The sequence below is a fragment of the Terrapene carolina genome, unplaced genomic scaffold, assembly GCF_002925995.2.
Source record: "Terrapene carolina triunguis isolate 2854851 unplaced genomic scaffold, T_m_triunguis-2.0 Scaffold69, whole genome shotgun sequence".
In the NCBI taxonomy this organism is placed as follows: Eukaryota; Metazoa; Chordata; order Testudines; family Emydidae; genus Terrapene; species Terrapene triunguis.
The window spans coordinates 51,886,611-51,908,518 of NW_020664420.1; the positions used below are offsets into that span (position 1 = coordinate 51,886,611).

General features: G+C 41.6%; 1 protein-coding gene across 2 annotated transcripts in view; it reads left to right on the top strand.

Annotated features, from left to right (window-relative positions):
• The window catches only part of SLF1 (SMC5-SMC6 complex localization factor 1), an 82,817-nt gene that overhangs the window by 24,264 nt on the left and 36,645 nt on the right, over positions 1-21,908 (top strand). For both annotated transcript variants that reach the window (XM_024206889.2, XM_026649173.2), the window contains exons 6-11: positions 321-455; positions 2,117-2,170; positions 3,281-3,439; positions 4,772-4,935; positions 8,187-8,324; positions 9,093-9,258. In XM_024206889.2, coding sequence (XP_024062657.1) covers positions 321-455; positions 2,117-2,170; positions 3,281-3,439; positions 4,772-4,935; positions 8,187-8,324; positions 9,093-9,258 — 816 coding nt within the window. The remainder of the gene's footprint in view (positions 1-320; positions 456-2,116; positions 2,171-3,280; positions 3,440-4,771; positions 4,936-8,186; positions 8,325-9,092; positions 9,259-21,908) is intronic.

Consider the following 21,908-nt stretch of genomic DNA (forward strand, 5'->3'; position numbering starts at 1 on the left):
ACTGATCGCGGCGTTTTTTTTTTTTTTTGCTTGGGGCGGCAGAAATGCTGGAGCCGGCCCTGGTGTGAACACTCTTACTTTGGAATAAAAGTGCCTTAACCCCTGGATTAAGCTAATTCAAAGTGAGAGCGTCGATCCACACAGAATTAATCAGGAATAGTTATCTTTTAATTTCATACCCTATTTTAATCCAAAATAATTTTATAAACTTTATAAAAAAAAATGCAAAAATATTTAAAGAGGAGAAAAAAGGTGCAAGTAGAGTTGTTTTAGACAGCAGTCTCTGTATATGCAAGTTTTAAATCTTTTGACCTTCACAGAATGAAATACAAAATATTCCTGAAGATAACCAAATGAACCATCTTTTAGCTGAACAAGAAGCCAGAGATACAATGTCTGACATGCAACTTGTTGCAATGAAAAATGCATTAATAAACCATATGTATTTTACTCAGGTAAGAAAAAAAACAGGACTGTCTAAACTTTTAATTGTAAAAATGTAATAAAATTTTCCCTAGGTATATTTGCCCTTCAAACACAAATGTAACAAAGATAACATTAGATTTCTTAACATCTGCAGAAATTGTAACAATATATAGTAATTTGTAAAGTTTAAAAATTCTATACAGTATTTAGTACAATACTATCTTATACAAAACTAAGATTCATTCTATTATAAGGTGATTGTTTAATATGTGTCTAATGAAAAAATGATGGACTAGATGAAATATCAATTGATTGGTCATTTTGTTTCATTTTGGTTTTTAACTGTCTCACAAAACAGTGGATTGGCCTTTAGTCTTTCTATGACTGGCCTTTAAATAGCTATATTTATGTTTACATGTTCGTCTCAAAACCAAAGAAATCCCTGAACCAGAAACATTTTGCTGAGCATTATGAAGAATTCTTATTGCTGTGTGGAATGTATGTTAAGGAGAATAAAACTTAATGCATTCTACCATTTTAATAATATCACAGATTTAATCATGAAGTGCATTAGGAAGTGAGGGCATTATTTCATATTTAGAAAAATGAGCAATTAATTGTTTTGAATCAGTACAGCATATATTCCCACCATAATATACTGATTGTTATTTAGTAGTTCTTATGTGAGCCCTAATACAGCAAACACATGTTTGTAGACTTATATTTATGAATATGTGTGTCTTTAGGAGCAGGTCCATGGTATATATTAATACTTGTTTTATTATTATGCAGTAAGGTATGTTGTCAATTTAGTGTTGCCACACCCACAAAAGCAAAGAATAAAAATTTAACCCTCTAATAGTAAATATCCAATGCTCTTCTACCCACAGGCACATGATTTATCAAAACCACAACTACCATACATCAGACCATTCACTACAACCTTACCTCTGCCCCCATCTTTTCCTTCCTCTTACACACCTCTCCAAATGCTAGTAGTTGTGGAAGTTTGGTGGATGGCTAGTTATGTTGGGAGAGGGTCATTTGCTAAAGGGTTGTGCACAACGATGGGTGTGTGCCCCAGGGGGTTAATGAAGGCTGGCGTTCCCAGGGGGCATGCTTTTTTAAGGTGCAGTTTTTGTAATGTCCATTAATAGAACCATAGTGATGGCCCCTAGCTGGATGTAAAAATGATTTTACATTTATATTTAGTTCCTTTTATCTCATAGGCTCCCAAAGCACTTTACAGAATAAACACTAGTGTATATACAACATCTCACCATTGGAAAAACAGAAAAGAAAAGAAAATCAAAAGTATGCTTAAGTGCAAATTAAGTATCTTAAACTGACCCTGTCTTCACATAGCAACAGTTTGAAACAAAAAGTGAAGAATAATGCATTAATTCAAATTGCAGGACAATTTAGATTTGAAGAATGAAATTGCCCAGGTTATTGTTGACTCAGGACACCTCTTGTTGAAGACTACTCTTGTTAAAAGTTTCATAAGAAGTATACCTTCTATTTCTATAAAAATGAGAACTAACTGTTACATTTGCATTTATTTTTTAACCACTGGTTAAATATCTTTTTTAACACTGATGTATGTTTTTCTGGTCATTAAATGTAGCATTTTGTCATTATCCAATCTAAGGGTTTTCATGTATGCCCTTGATTTATTTCTGTTTTACAGAATGTGAAACAGAAGTCTACTCAAATAGACCAACTGAGTGGATGTGGTACAGAGGTAAGTACCTGTAATTCATGATTTCTGAAGGTGTAAGTTATAATAGTTTAGTACTTATCCAGTCATCTTCCCTGATAAGGGATCTGTGTTTTGGAGCAGGTTTTTTCAGTTGATAATTTTTCACCTCTCCCAGAAAGGAACTTGACAGTTGCAGGCATTGGACATCGCTGTGGTTTCCATTGTGGGGGTGATTATGTGAGGCACCCCGTGGCTTTAGAAATTTTATTCTGTGATAGTTTTCTACCAAGCTCTCAGAAGGCACACCCAACAGAGCGAAGACTTCCTACAGTATATACGCTTAGACTATGTCTACACTTACAGCGGCATGTACAGTAGATTCTGTACACCCCGAGCACAGGTATAAATACAGTGTAGACCGTGAGACACTGCTTAGGCAAATAAAAACACATCAGAACCTGAGGGTATATATCCTACATGACTTTCTACATGCCCAAGCAGTGCCTCCTCCATCTGCACTACTGTTTTTAGCAGTATAGCATCCTGGTGCTGGAGCAGTTCCTTGCGGTGGGGAAGGGTTCCGTCTGCTTCCCACTGCTTTCCCCCCCTTTCACTGGCACGTGTAGCTACACACTGCAGTGTGGACACTGCCTGCACTTCACTGCAGCATGTAACTACGCATACCCTACATACCAGTGCCAGTGTAGACGAGACCTTAGAGAGTAAGTACAGTTAAATTGCTGGGGCTTAAATAATAATATATTATGACTCCATCTCCTGAGATGATAAGCATATCCTGCAAGGTACGGAGTGCTTTTAGTGGGAGTTCAAATCAGTAGGGGTTAGGAGCAGTGAGGCCCTTGCAGAAGATATCAGTGGATCGCACTATAAATTAGTAATTACTTTAAATTAGAACTGTTGTTTTCTATATCTTAAAACAATTTCTTACCTTGTTATATGATGAACAAAAGTATATACATACCTTTTGGCTAAAGAAATTTTGTATAAAGATTCATAAATGTTTCCTTTTTGTATCTAAAGGGACTGAACTTTTAGTTGGTTCTCATTTTTCTTTTAAGATAGAACTGTTTATAAATCTTTTATTCAACCATTCTTTCTATGCAGTTATTCACAAATATTTGCCATTCCTAGGTTAAAAATATTGACCTCTCCAAAGGTATATTGTGTATACTTGAAGGACTAGTAGAAGGACATTTCTTTACTGATGTAATCACAGAACTTGCTGCTACTCAAAAATACTTCATCCCTCCTGTGCAGCTTCTTCATTCTCTTCTAGGGCATATGCTACAGGTGAGAACTAAAGGCTTGGTCTTTCGCAGTATTAAACTGGGGGAGGGAATGTAAAAAACGTGGTCTTAGTCAGATACCAATGGTATGTTTTAAAAAAGAGTGTCTTCATCCATGATTTCTTTAACCAATGTTCCCTTAACCACTACTTCACCAGAATATACTGTCAATATATTGTTGAAACAGTAAAATCCCAGCATACCATGCAAGACAGAAAATTATTCATTCAGAACGAGCAAATAAATATGATCTTTTTCATACTGTCAATATTACCTAATTTAGGACTGTACTATCTATATGTATGCAGGTAACAAATTATAGTAAGTTACATGTTTGTATCAACTGAGACTATAGTATATATTAGGATAACCACTCAAAGACCATAGAGGACATCCATGGATAAAAGTGAAATGCTTGAGTGTGCACTTGCACTCACTCTCAATTTTTTCTCCAGTACAGTTTATTTAAATAATTGAAAATAATCGGAAACCAAATAGTATTTTTCATTAGCCCTATTAATGTAGTACCCATCTTATTGTTAAATACTGTCATTATATGTAAATGTAAAAACAGTTACAGAAAGGAAGAGTAAGCAGTGAGGTTGAAGCTTTCCAGTACTTTGAGAAACAGCAGGATCTTCTGTAATTTTGCATAAATTAGCCATAGATATTGAGCCCACTTAAAAAAAATCTTGTCTAGACAATGCCAAAATCATATGTATTTATCAACTCTTAAGTCAAACCATAAATTATCCTTATCAAATGCAATGCAAGTCATTTTGGTTGGCAGCAGTAGAAATCTTGGGCTCTCTGAATAGCATAAAGATAATTTGTAGGAAACCGGTCAGAATTGGAACGAATTGTAAATTGGTCAGGAACAGGATTAAGCAAATAATGTAACTTGCACTGTTTTGGTATTGTGATTCTGCAAAATGAGTGTGACTTGCGCGCACACACGGGTCTGAATTGGTAGTTGCCGGCAAGGCAACGAGCAGGAGGGTGTATATAAAGCAGCTGCATACAGACTTACACTGCATCATTCCCAACCCTGTAAGAGATGAAATTCACTGGTATAAATGAGTTAATATCGGAGCTGAATACCATTTTTGGGGCAAGTTACACTTATTTTTTTCCTTTTCTGTGCAAATTACAATATTTTGCATCTTGTATTCCTCCCCCTCAGTTTCCCACACAATATTAAGCTAACATTTGTCATCAGTGAATTTGAGTTTTGAATGAGTTTGAGTTTAGGATGAGTATGACTAACACAAAAGTTCTTCACTATTAAGTCTTTGGCCACTACAGACCCAATATTTATTTCTTATTTTTAAAACAGGGAAATACAGACGCAGTATTCTCTGCTAAATTTTTTCACATCTTGTATATTCTTCTTCAACTTGATCCTCCTTGGAAGTCTTCCATGTTAAGATATTATCTGGGATTTCTTCAGTGTCCTATTTGCATGAGAGGAACATGGTCTCTGCTAGAGATGCTTGTGAGGTAAGAAGCAGTTGGAAAGGTTTTTTTTGTTTGTTTGTATGTTCTCTTGTTTTGGGGGCTTCTCTCTCTCTCTAAAAGCATAGCTAAGCGAAAACAATTAATATCACACTTTTTCATAAAAAGGTCTCCTTAGTTAAAAATGATAGAATTTACATATAAAGGGAAGCCCTATTATATGGAAGTCACTTTTTCAATGTACTCTAATTAGTTCATTATAAGTGAAGGTTTTCTATACCTAGAATAGCATTTGTACACTTCAGAACTTTTATTATAAATTTCAATTAATCTGAGTTCACTGAAAATGGTTGTCACTATAGAGAAAAAAATCATACATTTATTGTTTCTCCCCTTCTTTGCATTTCTATATTAAATGTTTGAGCATAATTATTTGTATATTATGTGGCTTTTGACAATCTAGATCAATGTATATTACTACTGGGTTTTGTATATCTATTTTGCTGCAAATAAAACAGTATAAATCTTATCTTGTCAAATATGCAGTTTCATGTTGTATTTTGATTTTAAGCATGAAATTTGCAGACTTGTGCATTGGTCCTAATTATTCACTATACAAACACAAGACTCAGGACAGCTTCCTTTTGGGTGCTTCCACCTGATAGAAGGAGAATTTCTGTTTCTGACTTTTGTGAACAGAAACTGATTAATTCCATCTCTGGAAAGAGTGACTGCACCTCAGTTCATCACTGTGTGATATCTTCTCTAGTTTAACATTGAAGTACTTTAATATGGCAATGTTGACCAGTATAGAAATGCTTATAGGGTTTTTTTGTTTAAATACATCCTTCCATATTCTGAAACAATTGTAAGTATAAACTGTTGTTACACTCACATACAAACTCCATTCACTTACAAGGAAGGTCATTAAAATGCATGTTCCTACATTATTAAAGTTCAATGAAATCACCAGTCCAAAGCAGCCTTTATCATTTGTCTTAATAGCCAGTCATCATACTATCCAAATGCACACTTCTCTCCCCAGCAAACTCCCTCATACTTCCTAACTTATAGCCAGTCATAATGCACATACCCAGTTCCTCTACATCACAATCAAACACACAACCCATCCACCAAGGCTACAACTGGGTAGTGTGGAAACCTCTTCCAGAGGTTTGCAGGGAAGACATGAATGTTGTATATTCATAGCCTTCTTACCTTCCTAGTGCACTGTGTGGGGAGCTACCAGGAGGGTGAATAGCAGTGTGGGGGACAGAGGTAAGGTGGGGTTGTATTGCAGACTTGAGTTGGAAAGATTATGCGTAGGTAGACAGGAACTCTGCAGCAGGCCTGGTGTGGGGAGCCAAGTCACTGTGGCAAGCCATAAGAGCTTGAGCTGCCAGGTGCTGGTGCCTTAACTTCGTAGCACACAAAGGCACTGGTTATGTAGGGAGTCCTTGATGTGTTCATGTTTTCCTACCTCTCAGTCAAATAATTTAATACTAGCATTTGAAAGCTGATACATCATACTTTCAAGTACAGACAGAGAAAATAGTTGAAAACTAAAATGATTATCCTGATGATGGGTAGAAAAGAGATGGCTGTGTGATTTATTTTTTTGTGGGTGGATGAAGAGGAGAAGGCAACTCCTTGAATTTAAAAGCCATATGTTATGTGCAGGGCTTGAAAAAGCCACTTGCTCATGACCAGAGGTAACTTTTCCAGGGTGAGTGGAGAGGAAAAAGTTGAATCTGTAATTTTGTATAGGAATGCTTTGCAAAGCACTGTTCTAAGAAGGCTTATTGTCAAACCATCCTGAACAGGGAAGGAAGGCACTCAAACTCAGAATGACATCAACAGACATAGACGTTGGGATAATAGGTGGCTTATACAATTCAATGTAGGAAACTTAAGCTAATGAGGTTTTAATTTAAAAAAAGAAACAAGAAATAAACCCATTAATGTTCAGATGCTAAAAAATATCTGAGATTTGGGGATATAATTGTTGATAATGCTCTTCAGACCTTTGGCAGAAGGCAATTGTAGAAAAATACAAAATGAATCAGTGCTGGATATATCAAGGGTATGCCAATGCCAATGTCAAATTCCTCCAAAAATGTAAACTAGAAAAGATGTTCTGCTCTTGCTCTTAAAATAGTTTATCATGTTGTTAAATTATGATGTTTCATCAAGGTGTGGCTAAAATGATATGCAAATAGGATCTCATCATGGAAACTCTTACTCATATGAGTAAAGGTTTACAGGCACATGCTGTGGTTTCCAAAGTGCTAGGAAATCTTTTGGAATTAAAGATTTTTATAAATCTTTTTATAAATGTTCTATTAAATACAAGAACTCTGCCCCTCACAAGGAATTCCCTTCCTTCTTCAGTGCACAAGGAAATGTGCTAAATGCAACAATAATTTACCTCACACTATAACATGCACCTTTAATTAAAACATCCCCTCTCCCCAAAATAACACATGAGATCAAACACCTAATCAGTGAACATGCCAGCACAGAATATATATATTAAATATTGCTGAAAATCTGGCCTTAAATCATTAGTGGTATTGGTATGAAAATATACATTTACTTACAATATATAAGAAACACAAGTTAATGTCCTTTAAGTAAAAATTAATTTGAGTAGAACTCACTCTGTGCACTGGGCCAGCACAAGGCTTATGCATTACTTAAATTCTACTTAGTTCTTCAGAATAGAACTGACGTGAGTAGTGCCTTGCATTGTCCCTCTGTACACTGGTGAAGTTCAACCTTTGTACGCAAATAACTAACATTCTTCATTTTTGTTTTTAATCTGGACATAGAGAAATTCCCTCCTAAATTGATACACCTCTAACTCGATATAACGTGACCCGATATAACACAAATTTGGATATAACGCGGTAAAGCAGTGCTCCAGGGCGGGCGGGGCGGGGCTGCGCACTCCGGTGGATCAAAGCAAGTTCGATATAACGCGGTTTCACCTATAACGTAAGATTTTTTGGCTCCCGAGGACAGCGTTCTATCGAGGTAGAGGTGTATTGTATATGCCAAGTTTCATCCTGAGCAAAGTTTTGACCAAGTTAAAGAATCCCCACCAGTAATGGGGTCACTATGTTTTGTCATTTTATTAATTATGATTATTTCTGAACTGCTGATTTGATTGCATTTACAAAACTTCACAAGTATATTATTGCAAATTTGGAACTAAAATGTCAGAATTGCCTCGTGCATTGATTAGTCAGTAGATCATTTGAAACTTAAAGAATTTCTGGTACTTTATTTTTCAGATCTTGCCTTTACTGCAAAAGCTTTTGTCATGCAGTCTCTGTTTCAGAAAAAATAAGTGAACAGAGGGTGGTTCACAAAACATTACTCAAGTTTTTCTTTAATTTAGTGAAAGCTGAAGTACAGGCTTTAACCAGAAGGTAAGTTTTATAGGAGAATACTTTACTTTCTTCTTCTGTTTAAAAATTCAAACCCATTTCTCAATCCACAATGGAATTGTACCCTGTCTTTACTATACTTGCTGTCTCTGAAATGGGATGCTGTCCTCATAGAGGTTTGAAAGTAGTATTTGGCCATGCACTTGCTAAATGTTTCCTCTGAAATCTCTCATTTCTTTGCCTGTTTATAACTAGCTTTCATTATGTTAAAAGAATATTCTGCCTGGATGTTAGTATGGAGACTTCTAATTTTTTACATATTATTTTCCCACTATGTTATGTGTGTGGATAGGTGTTTAATTTTGTTTCATAAGGGGGTGAGTTTGTAACTTTGCAGGTCTTAGATTTTTTTTTCATTGTCTCACAAATTCTTAATGTGAAAGACCTTGAACATACAACATACATGTTGTTGTCTTTTTTAATCTGTAAGCACTTGTATTATCTCTCATCCTCCCTAATCAATGTAAATGAATAGATGTATGTATGATTGCCTTATAAAGTAAAAATTTTCCTTTTGTTCCAACTGTAATTATATTTATATAATATTAACACAACATTTGAGTTCCTTCACTTTGGCTGTCATTATTTTACATATATTATTCATCAAAAATAGTGTATGAGCTTTCTGTGCTTAAAAATTACCAAACCTTTTTATGTTTTGACAGGAGACGTGTTATCTGTCTAGTAACTATAGTAATCAAATTGGCATAAAGCTTTAGGTTTTGTTCACTTTTTCTTTTTCTTGTATAGATTATGTGAAGGGGCCAATTCACAGCTTCTGCAAGTTATGCCACAGACAGTTCTTCTGAAGACCTTTTGGTTGGGAAATGAAACCTCTCTGCTTTTTACCAAACATATAAATATTCTGGTAGATTGGGTCATACATTCCTATAGAGAAAAGTTCAAAACAAATGATGTGAGTAGGATTCATTTTCTATAAAAAAAATAAATAATGAAGGTCAATGTATTTTTTTAAAAGCATTTATTTCTTCACTCCTTTCTGAGAAACTACATTCAAGTATCAAAGCTGCTTGTTACATCTGCCTTTTGTTGTGAAGCATGCTGACTTTTGCTCCACAAAAGGAAATGAACTGCTCTATACGGTTCTCGTATATTGATCTGTAAAGAGGAAATGTAATAGAGTCATGAGTGGTTTTCTGGTTGCATTCAGATGTTCATATGCCTTTACCAGCAGGTGTTACTACAGTCAGTAGGAACATAAGGTTAGGACGCCTTATCAAATAAACTGTAACCCAATGAGTTAATTATCTTATTTTACAATGAAAAGTACTTTTTAGAAAAAATTGTATTCAGTAAAAATTGTCTGAAGGATAGAACTAATGAAACAAATGGGGTTTTGTTGTTTTATACACCTTTTTTAACCTGAAACTTTTTCTATGAACTCACCAGTTTTCTTCCCAATCCCTTGAATTTCCTTTGGTGCCTTCTCTAGTTCTTTTTCATCCAAACAGAATGGAAGACAACATAACTGCTGTTCCATGGCATGCTGGCCAGCAGGACCGTGACCTGAACTGAAACTGGCTGTCCTCTAGTCTATACCACCCCTGCCCCCGCCCTTGCTAAAGCCTTTCTGAAGTGTCTTTGACTATTCAGTTCCCATACAAAAGTACAAACTCGTCACCGTTCTTTAAAAATTATTGTGGAAGTATAGAATACATAGGCAACACACATCTTTTCAGCACTAGCACAAAGAAAGAAAAACATTTCCAATGTACTACCTGATTGTTTTGTATAGTGTGAAGAAGACAGAGGGGTTTAAACACATTGAAAGCTTTGCTCAGGCTACTTTAATTTTAGCCAGTCCACCTACTGTTTTTGAGAGATGGCGAAACAAGCCATGCAGAAATAAAGTATTGTCTTTATCCATAGTCAAGATATATACATAAACATACATATATTTCAGGTGCCTAGATTTAGGTTTCTAAATCCATATTACCAGTTTAAACAAGTGGCATGATTTTTTTTTTCTGAGCACCAAGAAAGCAATTGTCCAGTTGACTTTCAGTGGGAATTCAATACTGCTTGAAAATCAAACCATTCTTTTAGGTTCCTAAGTGTAAATTCTGGAGCTTAAATGTAGGTACCCACTTTCTTTTTTTAATCTTGCCCTTTCTTCTGTTCAAAAATTCCAACTTTTTAAACTATACAGTGTTGCAAATTGCATTGTTTCTTCCGTAAGTACAATATTCACTTGAGGACAAGTAGACTACAGTATAAGGTGTATGGATTAAAAAGAAACTGCAAACTTTTGACAAGACTGAACTGTAGTATCAAACATACACCGAAGTCTGCAATAGACTTAAACCTAAAGTATCAGTTGTCCTTTTCCACAAAAACAAGGTTCCCATTGCTGTTCAACTTTCATTTTATACGCTACATTGTATAACATCCCAGCAGATGTGAAATCTGGTCTTAAAATGCAGTTATATTATATTGTTCCCTGACAAGCTACCATGTTGTGATGTTTTTGCTTTGCTTTGCTTTTTTTTAAATAGCCCTCATTCCTTAGCTGTGCATTTAATTTCTTTGCCTCACATTTTTAACAAAAATAAGATCTAGAAAAAATGTTTTGTTAGTAATCTTGTATGAATAACTTGCTCCCTGATATGTGCAAAGCTCACTATTATCCCTTTCTGTGCTTTCAGTTTTGAGCTATTGTCTGCAAAACTTGGGTACCAAACTTTGTCCAGATAGATGAAAAGATCAGTTCAAAAGAAATACCGTCAGGAGCAAATCCTCCCCATCGGTACATAGCTAGCTGTGCCTCTCTTTTCTATTTCTTTGTTTTAGAGATGCAGAAGGAAAATTTGGAGTGTTGAGCTTAGCAAACAGGGAGCAGAATTCCCCTTCTCTCCATAAACTTCGGTATGGGGAGGATTGGTGAGAACTGTCTGGTTGTTATTAATAACCAGTTTATAGATATATGAATTAAGCAATCATAGTTAAACCCTACAAAATCAAAGAAAATATTTCATAGAATCATAGAATATCAGGGTTGGAAGAGACCTCAGGAGGTCATCTAGTCCAGCCCCCTTCTCAAAGCAGGACCAATCCCCAACTAAATCATCCATTTAAGTGAGTTTACTTAGAAAAGAAGCTTTCTTAAGCTAGGCCAATAAATGGAATATTAAGAATCTTAAATCCAATTAAGTCCCACTATTTTTCTGTTACCAATGTTTAGGTCTGTCTCCTCTCCAGGAACGTAGGCCAACCTTTTGGAGATTAACTGGATAAACTTGGTATTTTAGTTTACAATATTTGCATATCCCAACAAATTATTACAAGAGTTTTAAATCTAATCATTTGGTTGTGTCTCAGGCTACGTCCTCACTATGGGGGGGGGGGTTGATTTAAGATACGCAAATTCAGCTACGCATATAGCGTAGCTGAATTCGACATATTGGAGCCGACTTACCCCGCTGTGAGGACGGCGGCAAATCGACCTCCGCGGCTCCCCCGTCGACAGCGCTTACTCCTACCTCCGCTGGTGGAGTACAAGCGTCGATTTGGGGATCGAATGTCGCGTCCCGACGAGACGCGATAATTCGATCCCGAGAGATCGATTTCTACCCGCCGATTCAGGCGGGTAGTATAGACGTAGCCCTAGAGTATATCTATACTGCAATGTGAGTCCAGGGCTAGTGGGACTTGTCATCTGACCCCTGATTAGAGAACCCCGGGCTTGAGTGTCTACACTGATTGTTAACCCTACATGAAGCATTTTCTAACCTGAGTAGCCACCCAGCCATGGAGTTTTCCAAGCTGTTTCTGGACTGCATCATAGGGATACCCTGTAGGGGGCTCAGGCCATGGTGTGGGTGATGCAGCAGGAGCCGGTACTCTTGTAGCCATTAGTAATATCAAACAATTCTTTCTGCTGAGCTCTGTCCTCCTCTCTTAGCTGCTGTTCCTGTTCCAGGAACTCCGAAGCAAGTGCCTGCTCCCACGCTGAAACCCTGTCCTCAAGCTATGCAACCAGGCTGAGGTTTTCCTCTTGCCTCTCACCATGCCTTCCTTCTAGCCATATGGCCCTCTGTTTTTTGGCACTGCCCATAAGTTCAACCAGAAGTTCATCATGGAAAGGCTTCCTCTTGGAACGGTCCATGGAGGTATGTTGGCCCAGGCTTCTGCTACAATGTGAGTGAGCTGTGGAGGTACTGCAGCCAGTAGAGGTTGAGGAGCCTGGAATAGGACAAGACACTGAGGGTTATTTTCTGGTATAGCTCAGGGTAGGAGCACAGAAAAAAATCCTCCTGGAATTTCAAGGACATAAAATAGTACTTTTCCAAACTGTACTTCAATGTAGTGTGAGAGGGATGCTTCCTATCACAGAAGCTCCCTGGACACAGCCTGGTTAATCACAGTGAAAGAAGTTCAAAGACAATGGTAAGTTAAAAATTCAAAGATGTTCTTTGTTTTCTAAAAATTGCAGACTTGGGTTTGTGGGGGTGGGGCATCAGTGGCCATGCTACAAAAGCTTTTTCTGTCACTTCAGGCCCTACACATTTTGGAGAACATAACAGTTGTTCTTCGAGTGGTTGCTCATGTCAATTCCAAGTAGGTGTGTGCGCTCTGCATGCACAGTTGTCAGATGATTTTCCCCTTAGCAGTACACATCAGGTCGGCCGTGGAGCACCCTTGAGTCATGTCTTCATGGTGGCGTATATAGGACCCTGCCACCTCTTCAGTTCCTTCTTACCACCCATGATGGTCGTTGGAGGTACTTCTCTCGCTCTCTTGCTTCAGGCAAGCGATCTCCTAGCGAACTTTCCTTTTGCACTCTAAATAGTTGAGTCCGGACCCGTTGGACTCTCTGGCACGGGACTGCCAAATAGGGGAGCTGGAACTGCCATCTGTCCCAGACGCGTTTGAGGCCACCAGGGACCTCATAGAGATGGCAGCCCTGCAGTCCCCGACAACGACAGCACCGGCACCACACAGAGGGGCCGTGCTCTCCAAGGGCAAACCAGCCATGCTGCGGTATTGGTTACCCTCACCTTGGCACCGCTCTCTGGCACTGTTCTGCATGGCACCGCTGTGGTCTCTAAGGTCAGACTCCTCTTCGGGGTCAGAGCCAGAATCGTATGTCTGAAGGAGGAGCCGGCACCGCTCTCAGCATTCGAGGCGTGAAGGACACCAAGTCCCCATGATGCCCTGGCCACTGTAGTGGCAGGTGCCCACACAGTGGCCTTTCTGGATCCCATGAGCATACCATCAATCCCAGGGGCTGAGCTCCAGGTCCCTATCAGTTGCCTTGGACACATGAGGTCTCCCCATCTTCCTCAATGATGAGGGAACCTCTGTGGGGATTGGAGTCCAGTGCCCACGCCGGCGCCAAACCTGCCACCATGCAGGGTGTTTCAGCATGGGAGGACCTCCACGAATTAGAGGGTCAGGAGGACCCCGTGCCAATAAGGGCTTCCTCCCCAGACGAGGCAGTAGCAGCCTCATCTGCCTCTGCCGGCCATGGATAATAGGGCCCATCAAGAGCTGCTCAGAAGAGTAGCTCAAAATCTGGGCCTACAGGTGTCTGAAGAGACTGATCCCATGGTGGACATTCTGATGCCAGAAGGTCCTAAAAGGGTGGCCTTGCCCTTGATCAAGACCATTTGTAACACCATCAAGAACATCTGGCAAACTCTTGCCTCCATTCCTCTCACCGCTAAGTGGGTGGAAAGGAAGTACTTTGTACCCTCCAAGGTCCTTAGCCACTGTAACAAGCAGTCCTTAGCCACTATAACTTTAATTCTTAGAACTCTCTGTCCAGGTTTAAGGAGCTACTTCCAACGGACTCCCACTCTGACTTTGGGGCCATCCTCGAGGAAGACAAGACTATTGCAAGGACCTCCTTGCAGGCTGCATTGGACTCGTCGGACTCAGCCATCCGCACTATGTCCACTGCCATTGTTATGCGAAGGAGCTCGTGACTGCAAGTCTTGGGCCTCCCACCTGATGTCCAGTAGACCATTCAGGATTTGCCCTTCGATGGCTCGGGTCTGTTCACAGAGCAGGCGGACTCTATGCTCCATAGTCTAAAAGACTCTAGAGCAGCATTAAAGTCACTGGGGCTCCATACGCCAGCCCTGCAGAGGAAGCATTTTAAGCCTCAGCCCCCGCCTCGCTTCTACCCCTCTCAGCTGAGAAAAGATTACAGCAGGAAACTGGGTAGGAGTAATAGGCGAGGCCTCCACAGTCCTCCTCTAACCGGGGCCAAAGCTCGGCGAGGCAGTCTCCAGCATCTAACAAAAATTTTTTAAGGTGCGCTCGGGGGCGAAGCACCAGTCCAAATCCTGGATCCTTCCCTCCCCCTGCCCCACTTGGTGAATCATCTATCCCATTTCTACCATGCTTGGCCTCAAATAACCTCAAACTGATGGGTCTTGAGCATGGTAGAATTGGGATATTCTCTCCAATTCTGTTCCCTCCTGCCTTCCCACTCTCCCCAACCCTCTTCAGGGACCCTTCTCATGAGAAACTTCTAGTACTGGACATGCAAACGCTTCTACAACTCGGAGTGATAGAGGAGGTCCCTCTGGAGTTCAGAGGCAGGGGATTCTACTCCTGTTATTTCCTAATCCTCAAGGCCAAGGGTGGGCTCAGGCCTATTTTAGACCTGTGAAACCTCAACAGATTCATAAAGAAATTGAAGTTCTGCATGATCGCCCTGGCTTCCGTCATTCCTTCCCTGGATCTGGGAGAATGGTATGCCGCCCTTGACTTGAAGGATGCATCCTTCCCGTCCCACAAATGGTTCCTTCGATTAGTGGTCAACAACACTCACTATCCTCCCCTATGGCCTCTGGGTGGTCCCTCGGATGTTCACCAAGTGCAAGTCGGTCATGGCAGCCTTCCTACGGAAACCACAGGAGCAAGTATTCCCATACCTGGACAACTGGCTAATCAAAGGCTGATCTCGGACCCAAGTAGAGGACCATGTGAGCCTGGTGCGCATGACCTTCCATGGGTGCGGCCTCATTCTGAATGTGGCAAAGTCAACCGTACCCCCACTCAGAGGATAGAGCTCTCCTAGACTCCACTCAGGCCCAGGCTTTTCTTCTGGAAGCTTATTTCCTTGCCATGAATGCCATCAAAGAGGATCTCAGAAGATTCCCCATTGCGATGGCATGGAATTGCCCAAAATTGCTCAGGCATATGGCTCCTTGCACTTATGTGGTACAGCATTCCAGGCTGCAGTTACATCCCCTTCAGGCTTGGCTAGTCCAAGTTTACAGACCGAATCAAAATCACCTAGACAGACTGGTCACTCTCACACCTTAGTTTCTCAACCACCTCCAGCGGTGGCTTGACCCACAAGCAGTATGTGCAAGAATACCCTTCTCCAAACCTTAGCCATCACTGTTACTAGTCACAGATGCGTCAGCGATGGTATGGGGAATGCACCTATGCGAACTCAGGACACAAGGTCTCTGGTCCCAGGCAGAACTTTCACAGCACATCAGGGAGCTGCGTGCGGTGCACCTTGCTTGCCAGATGTTTCAAACCCATCTTCAGGGCAGATGTGTATTCGTATTGACAGACAATACCACAGCAATGGTCTATATAAACAGACAGGGTGGTGCTCGCTCCTTTCCCCTGTGTCAGGAAGCCCTCAAGCTGTGGGATTTCTGCATCACCTACTCGATACAATTAGAGGCCTCTTAACTTCTGGATTTGCAGAACGAACTGGCCAGTTGCCTCAGCAGGTCTTTTCACGGCCAAGAGTGGTCTCTTTGCCCGGATGTCGTGATCAACATTTTCCAAAGGTGGGGATCTCCCCAGATAGACCTGTTCGCGACACGACACAACAGGAAGTGTCAGCAGTTCTGTTCCTTCCTGAATCACAGTCCAGGCTCGCTCGCTGCCCTGGAAAGGGTGCCTGCTGTATGCATGACCGCCTTTCCCGCTCATCCACAAATTTCTCCTCAAGGTCTGATGGGAGAAGGTGTTGTTAATCTTGATAGCACCAGCGTGGCCACGTCAGCACTGGTTCACCACGCTGCTGGATCTGTCGGTGGATACGCCTATAACTCTGCCCCTGGTTCCAGACTTGTTCACGCAGGACCACTGTTGCCTCCATCACCCCAACCTAGAATCTCTCCACCTCACAGCTTGGAATCATAAATCATAAAATCATAAAATATCAGGTTTGGAAGGGACCTCAGGAGGTCATCTAGTCCAACCCCCTGCTCAAAGCAGGACCAACCCCCAACTAAATCATCCCAGCCAGAGCTTTGTCAAGCCTGACCTTAAAAACATCTAAGGAAGGAGATTCCACCACCCTCCTAGTGAAAAAGTTTTTCCTAATATCCAACCTAAACCTCCCCCGCTGCAACTTGAGACCATTACTCCTTGTTCTGTCATCTGCTACCACTGAGAACTGTCTAGATCCATCCTCTTTGGAACCCCCTTTCAGGTAGTTGAAAGTAGCTACCAAATCCCCCCTCATTCTTCTCTTCTGCAGACTAAACAATCCCAGGTCCCTCAGCCTCTCCTCATAAGTCATGTGCTCCAGCCCCCTAATCATTTTTGTTGCCCTCCGCTGGACTCTTTCCAATTTTTCAAAATCCTTCTGTGTGGGGCCCAAAACTGGACACAGTACTCCAGATGAGGCCTCACCAATGCCAAATAGAGGGGAATGATCATGTCCCTCGATCTTCTGGCAATGCTCCTACTTATACAGCCCAAAATGCCATTAGCCTTCTTGGCAACAAGGGCACGCAGTTGACTCATATCCAGCTTCTCATCCATTGTAACCCCTAGGTCCTTTTCTGCAGAACTGCTGCCTAGCCACTAGGTCCCTAGTCTGTAGCAGTGCATGGGATTCTTCCATCCTAAGTGCAGGACTCTGCACTTGTCCAACCTCATCAGATTTCTTTTGGCCCAATCCTCTAATTTGTCTAGGTCCCTCTGTATCCTATCCCTACCCTCCAGCGTAGCTACCACTTCTCCCAATTTAGTGTCATCTGCAAACTTGCTGAGGCTGCAATCCACGCCATCCTCCAGATCATTAATGAAGATATGGAACAAAAACAGACCCAGGACCAACCCTTGGGCACTCCATGGCTGAACCTGTTAGAACTTTCATGCTCCGACTTGGTTAGGGAGGTTCTCCTTGGCAGCAGAAAACCTTCCACTCACGCCACTTATCTGGCTAAATGGAAGAGATTTTCAATTTGGTCTTTTCAGAAGAACTCTGCTCCATTACAATCCTTGATTCCCTTCATCCTGGACTATTTACTTCACTTAAAGCAGCAGGGGCTAGCGGTATAGTCAATAAGAGTGCACCTGGCTGCGATTTTGGCTTTCAATACAGGCTCAACGGGTCGTTCAGTATTTGCTATCCCTATAGTTGGCCGCTTCCTCAAGGGGCTAGACAGACTGTACCCTCAAGTGAGACAGCTGATTTCCCCGTGGGATCTCAGTCTGGTGCTCTCGAGACTGATGGGCCCTCCCTTTGAGCTCCTAGTGATATGCTCTCTCCTTTACCTCTCTTGGAAGGAGGCATTCCTCGTGGCTGTAACTTCGGCTAGGAGGGTATCTGAGTTCAAGGCCCTGATGTCTGAGCCCCCTTTTATACTGTGTTTTACAAAGACAAGGTACAGTTGCGGCTGCATCCAGCTTTTGTCCAAAAGGTGACTTTGCAGTTTCACATGAATCAGGACATTTTTTCTGCCAGTGTTCTTCCTTAAGCCAGATGCCACTAATCGAGAACGCATGCTCCATTCCCTGGATGTCAGACAGGTGTTAGCCGTTTACATTGAGCAGACAAAGATGTTTTGAAAGTTGACATAGCTCTTCATCGCAATTGCTGAGCGAATGAAAGGGCTCCTGGTGTCATCCCAAAGGATTTCTTCATGGATCATGGCTTTTATCAGGGCGTGCTATGTCCTAGCAAAGAAACCGGCCCCAGCATTAACAGCGCACTCCAGGAGAGTGCAAGCTTCGTCTGCAGCATTCCTGGTGCAGGTCCCAGTTCAGGATAGCTGCAGGTTGGCGACGTTCTCATCTATTCACACTTATGTTACACTACACCATTTCACAGCAGGTTAGAGATGATGCTGCATTTGGTAGAGCTGTGCTACAGTCTGCAACTCCGACCCCTCCTCCAGGGGATTGCTTGGGAGTCACCTACTTAGAATCAACATGAGCAATCACTCGAAGAAGAAAAAATGGTTAGCTACCTTTCGTAACTGTTCTTACAGACGTGTTGCTTATGTCTATTCCAAGACTCACCTACCTCTAATCTGTTGGAGTATCTGGCAAGAAAGAACTGAAGAGATGGCGGGTAGGCAGGGGCCTATATACATCGCCATGAAGGCGCAACTCCAGGGGATCCACAGCCGAGCCGACGAGTACCACTAGGGGGAAAACCTTCCAACATTCCTATTTGGAATGGACATGAGCAACACATCTCGAAGAACAACAATTACGAAAGGTAGGTGTGACATTCCCCTGGTGTTATCTGGACCGATGATCTGCTAGGTCCATCCAATCCTCGCATGCAAACTGCTCCTTGGATTGTACAACCGAATCATACAAGCCAATATCTCCGGTCCCAGACACAACCCTAGGAACCTCTGCCTTGCAGTGTCCATTTATGCCCGCTGGATGCTGCAAGCTTATATGAGTTTGTCAATTTAACAAAGAAATTGATATGTACCAGGCTTGTTATCCCAAGGGGAGTCTGACATGCTTCAAACCAAACACACTGTTTCAGGTAGAATAAACAAACCGATTTTAAGTGATTTTAAGTCAAAGCATAACCATTCGGATTTGGTCAAATGAAATAAAAGCAAAGCACATTCTGAGCTGATCTTAACACTTTCAGTGCCCTTAGAAACTTAGATGCTTCTCACCACAGGCTGGCTGTTTGCTCTTCAGCCAGGCTTTCCCCTTTGATCAGCACTTCAGTCGCTTGGTGTAGTGTCTGTAGATGTAGGTGGAAGAGAGAGGAAGAGTATGGCAAACGTCTCTCCCTTTTATCATGTTCTTTCTTCCCTCTTGGCTTTGTCCCCTCCCCCCTTCAGAGTCAGGTGAGCATTACTTCATTGCAGTCCCAAACTGACCAAAGGAAGGGGGGCAGGAGGTTCACTGAGTCCAACAAATCCTTTGTTAATGCCTAGGCCAGTGTCCTTTGTTCCTGTGAGGCTGGGCTGGGTTTGTCCCATACATGCCCTGATGAGGTGTGAACTGCCCCTCTGCTCTTGGAGAGTTTTGCCTGGGCCTGTTTTAAGCCATAAGGACACATTTTCAGCCTCATAACTATATACATGAAATTACAACCTATAACATTACTATAACAATTACTATAACAACAATGCTCAGTGCATCATGAGCCTTCTGAAGACACCTGACATGACAAACTTTGCATTGGATACCACACAATCATATTATAAGGATGAACATGGGAGTGCAGAGTATCCCCCCGAGGTACAGAACGTCACAGCAGGTAACTGTTTTTTCTGTGGTGCCCAATTGGCAAAGGGAGATGTTCTTCCAAGCTGCTGGTGGGAAACCATCAGTGTTTGCAGCTGAAGTATTCAAACATACAGGGACTGAACAGCGTATCTATGAGTAGAGTAGGCTGATCAGCTACTGGGGTATCCCTGGAAAATATGCCCTTCCCTGAAATGTGAATACCTATCTGGAGTTCCTGCTCCAGGAACATTTTGCAACTATCAGTACCTGGGACTGGGTCAGAATTCATGAGGGAATCAACATGCTGCTGTGTTAGCTTAGCCTGTTATGATTGCACAGAAATACACAGAACTCCACAGCCATCCTCCTAACCTCTCTCTCTTCTCCCCGCCCCCCATGCTACTAGCCCAGGCTTATAATATTTTTTGCATTGATTCATAGAATGGAAATCCCTCCCATTCCTATATTAATGAACATTAAAATAGAGCCAGAAATTTACTAGGCTCTGGGATGGCTTCTGTCCCTTCCATGTCTATGACAGGCTGTTCTTCAGGGGATTATCAAGAAGCTCCTCCAAGTATGGCCCCAACGATGTGCTGCTACTCCTTCTGCAAAGCCTCGCTTGAGACTGGTTTCAGCGACAGAGTCACTTCAATGTCCTCACTCGTGCCTGATTCTAGCTCTCGTTAGTCCCCATGCTGGAATCTGGGGCCAGTAGGGCTGAGCAGGTCATCATGCACCACTGCTGACTCTGCATTTGGTACAGTGCCCAGCACCCGATCAAATTCCTCATAAAACAGGCTTGTCAGCAAGTTGCCCAAGATGCAGTTCAGGTCCCTGGTTTTCCTGTACTCAGTCTTGAGCTGCTTAATCCACTCCCTGCATTGGTCACCGGTCCGGTAAATTTGTAAAGCTGCCAGCTTCTTTGCTATTTGCTGCTATGCGTGGTCATTCCAGGTACTCTTACTCAGTAAAGTCCATTGTTTAGCTGGCCTCATGCCAGAGATTTACCAAAATCTAGATGTGCGTCCATCACTGTGAAGCTGCTGTGCAGTCATCTTTGCAAACACAGAAGGGTCTGGTGTTTTTGCAGCTTGGTGTTCAGAAGGCAATAGAAGGGTTAAATGCTGACTCAACGAGCTGCTGCACTACACCAAGGAAGGTTACTTCTGTTTCCCTGCAGTATTTGGCGATTCTTGCAATAGAGAGGACAAAGAAAGTTGGCCTATGGTATTGTGGGCTACGTATGTCAGACTCCTAGGAGTCGACTCAGGAGGGTGGGGCGCATCTAAACTGCACAGCAATAGGGCTTGAACCCTGGATCCTGGCTTGACTGGGACTTGGACCCTCCATCCCGCAGGGTCCTAGGACCCTAGGTCCAAGACCAAGTCTGAGAGATTTGTATATAGAGGAAGAGGGGATGGGCTTAAGCCTGAGTCTGAGCCCAGGCTTATGCTGCAGTGTAGACATATACCCTCAGTAACTTTCTCTTGCAAATCCATGTTGAAGTTTGTGGGCAGGTTTTCCTTAGGTTGGTGTCTTCGTGTCTTCTCTGTTTTTCTTAGTTGTCTGTGGTAGCTTGCTTGTAGAGATGGACAGAATGAGTTCTGTTGAGTGCTGTGTTTGAGCAGGGTAGGAGAGGGCATGTGAGAAGTGCTCACTTCGGAGTTTTTACACTTCTTTCACGAGATCGTAGGAAAATATGCTACGTTCAGGCTTGTTTAGAATCAGAATTGGCTGTGGTCCTTTCATTGGCTCAGTATCTTTATGGGTTGTCCTTAGGAGCATCTTCTTTTTAAGAATATGTAGTTTGTTAATTATATATGTATTGGGGTTGTAATTCTTTCTTGACAGTTATATTTCCTTTGTCTTTGACAGGAGATTCTTAGAACATCTTTACATTTAGTGTTTTAGCTCTCTGTTCAGTCCATTTTCTGAGAGTGTTTTCAGTTTCATTAGGGTTTAACAGGAAACAAAATTCTGCCTCCAAAAAGTCCAAGCACTCCTATGCTTTTATATAAATGTTTTTTAGTTTGCAAAAGTTTTTTAATATTAAATAATTCTTAGAGAGGCTTTAACTTAAATAGTTATTAAAGAAGTTGCTTCTTCAAAACAATTTTTGGCGAG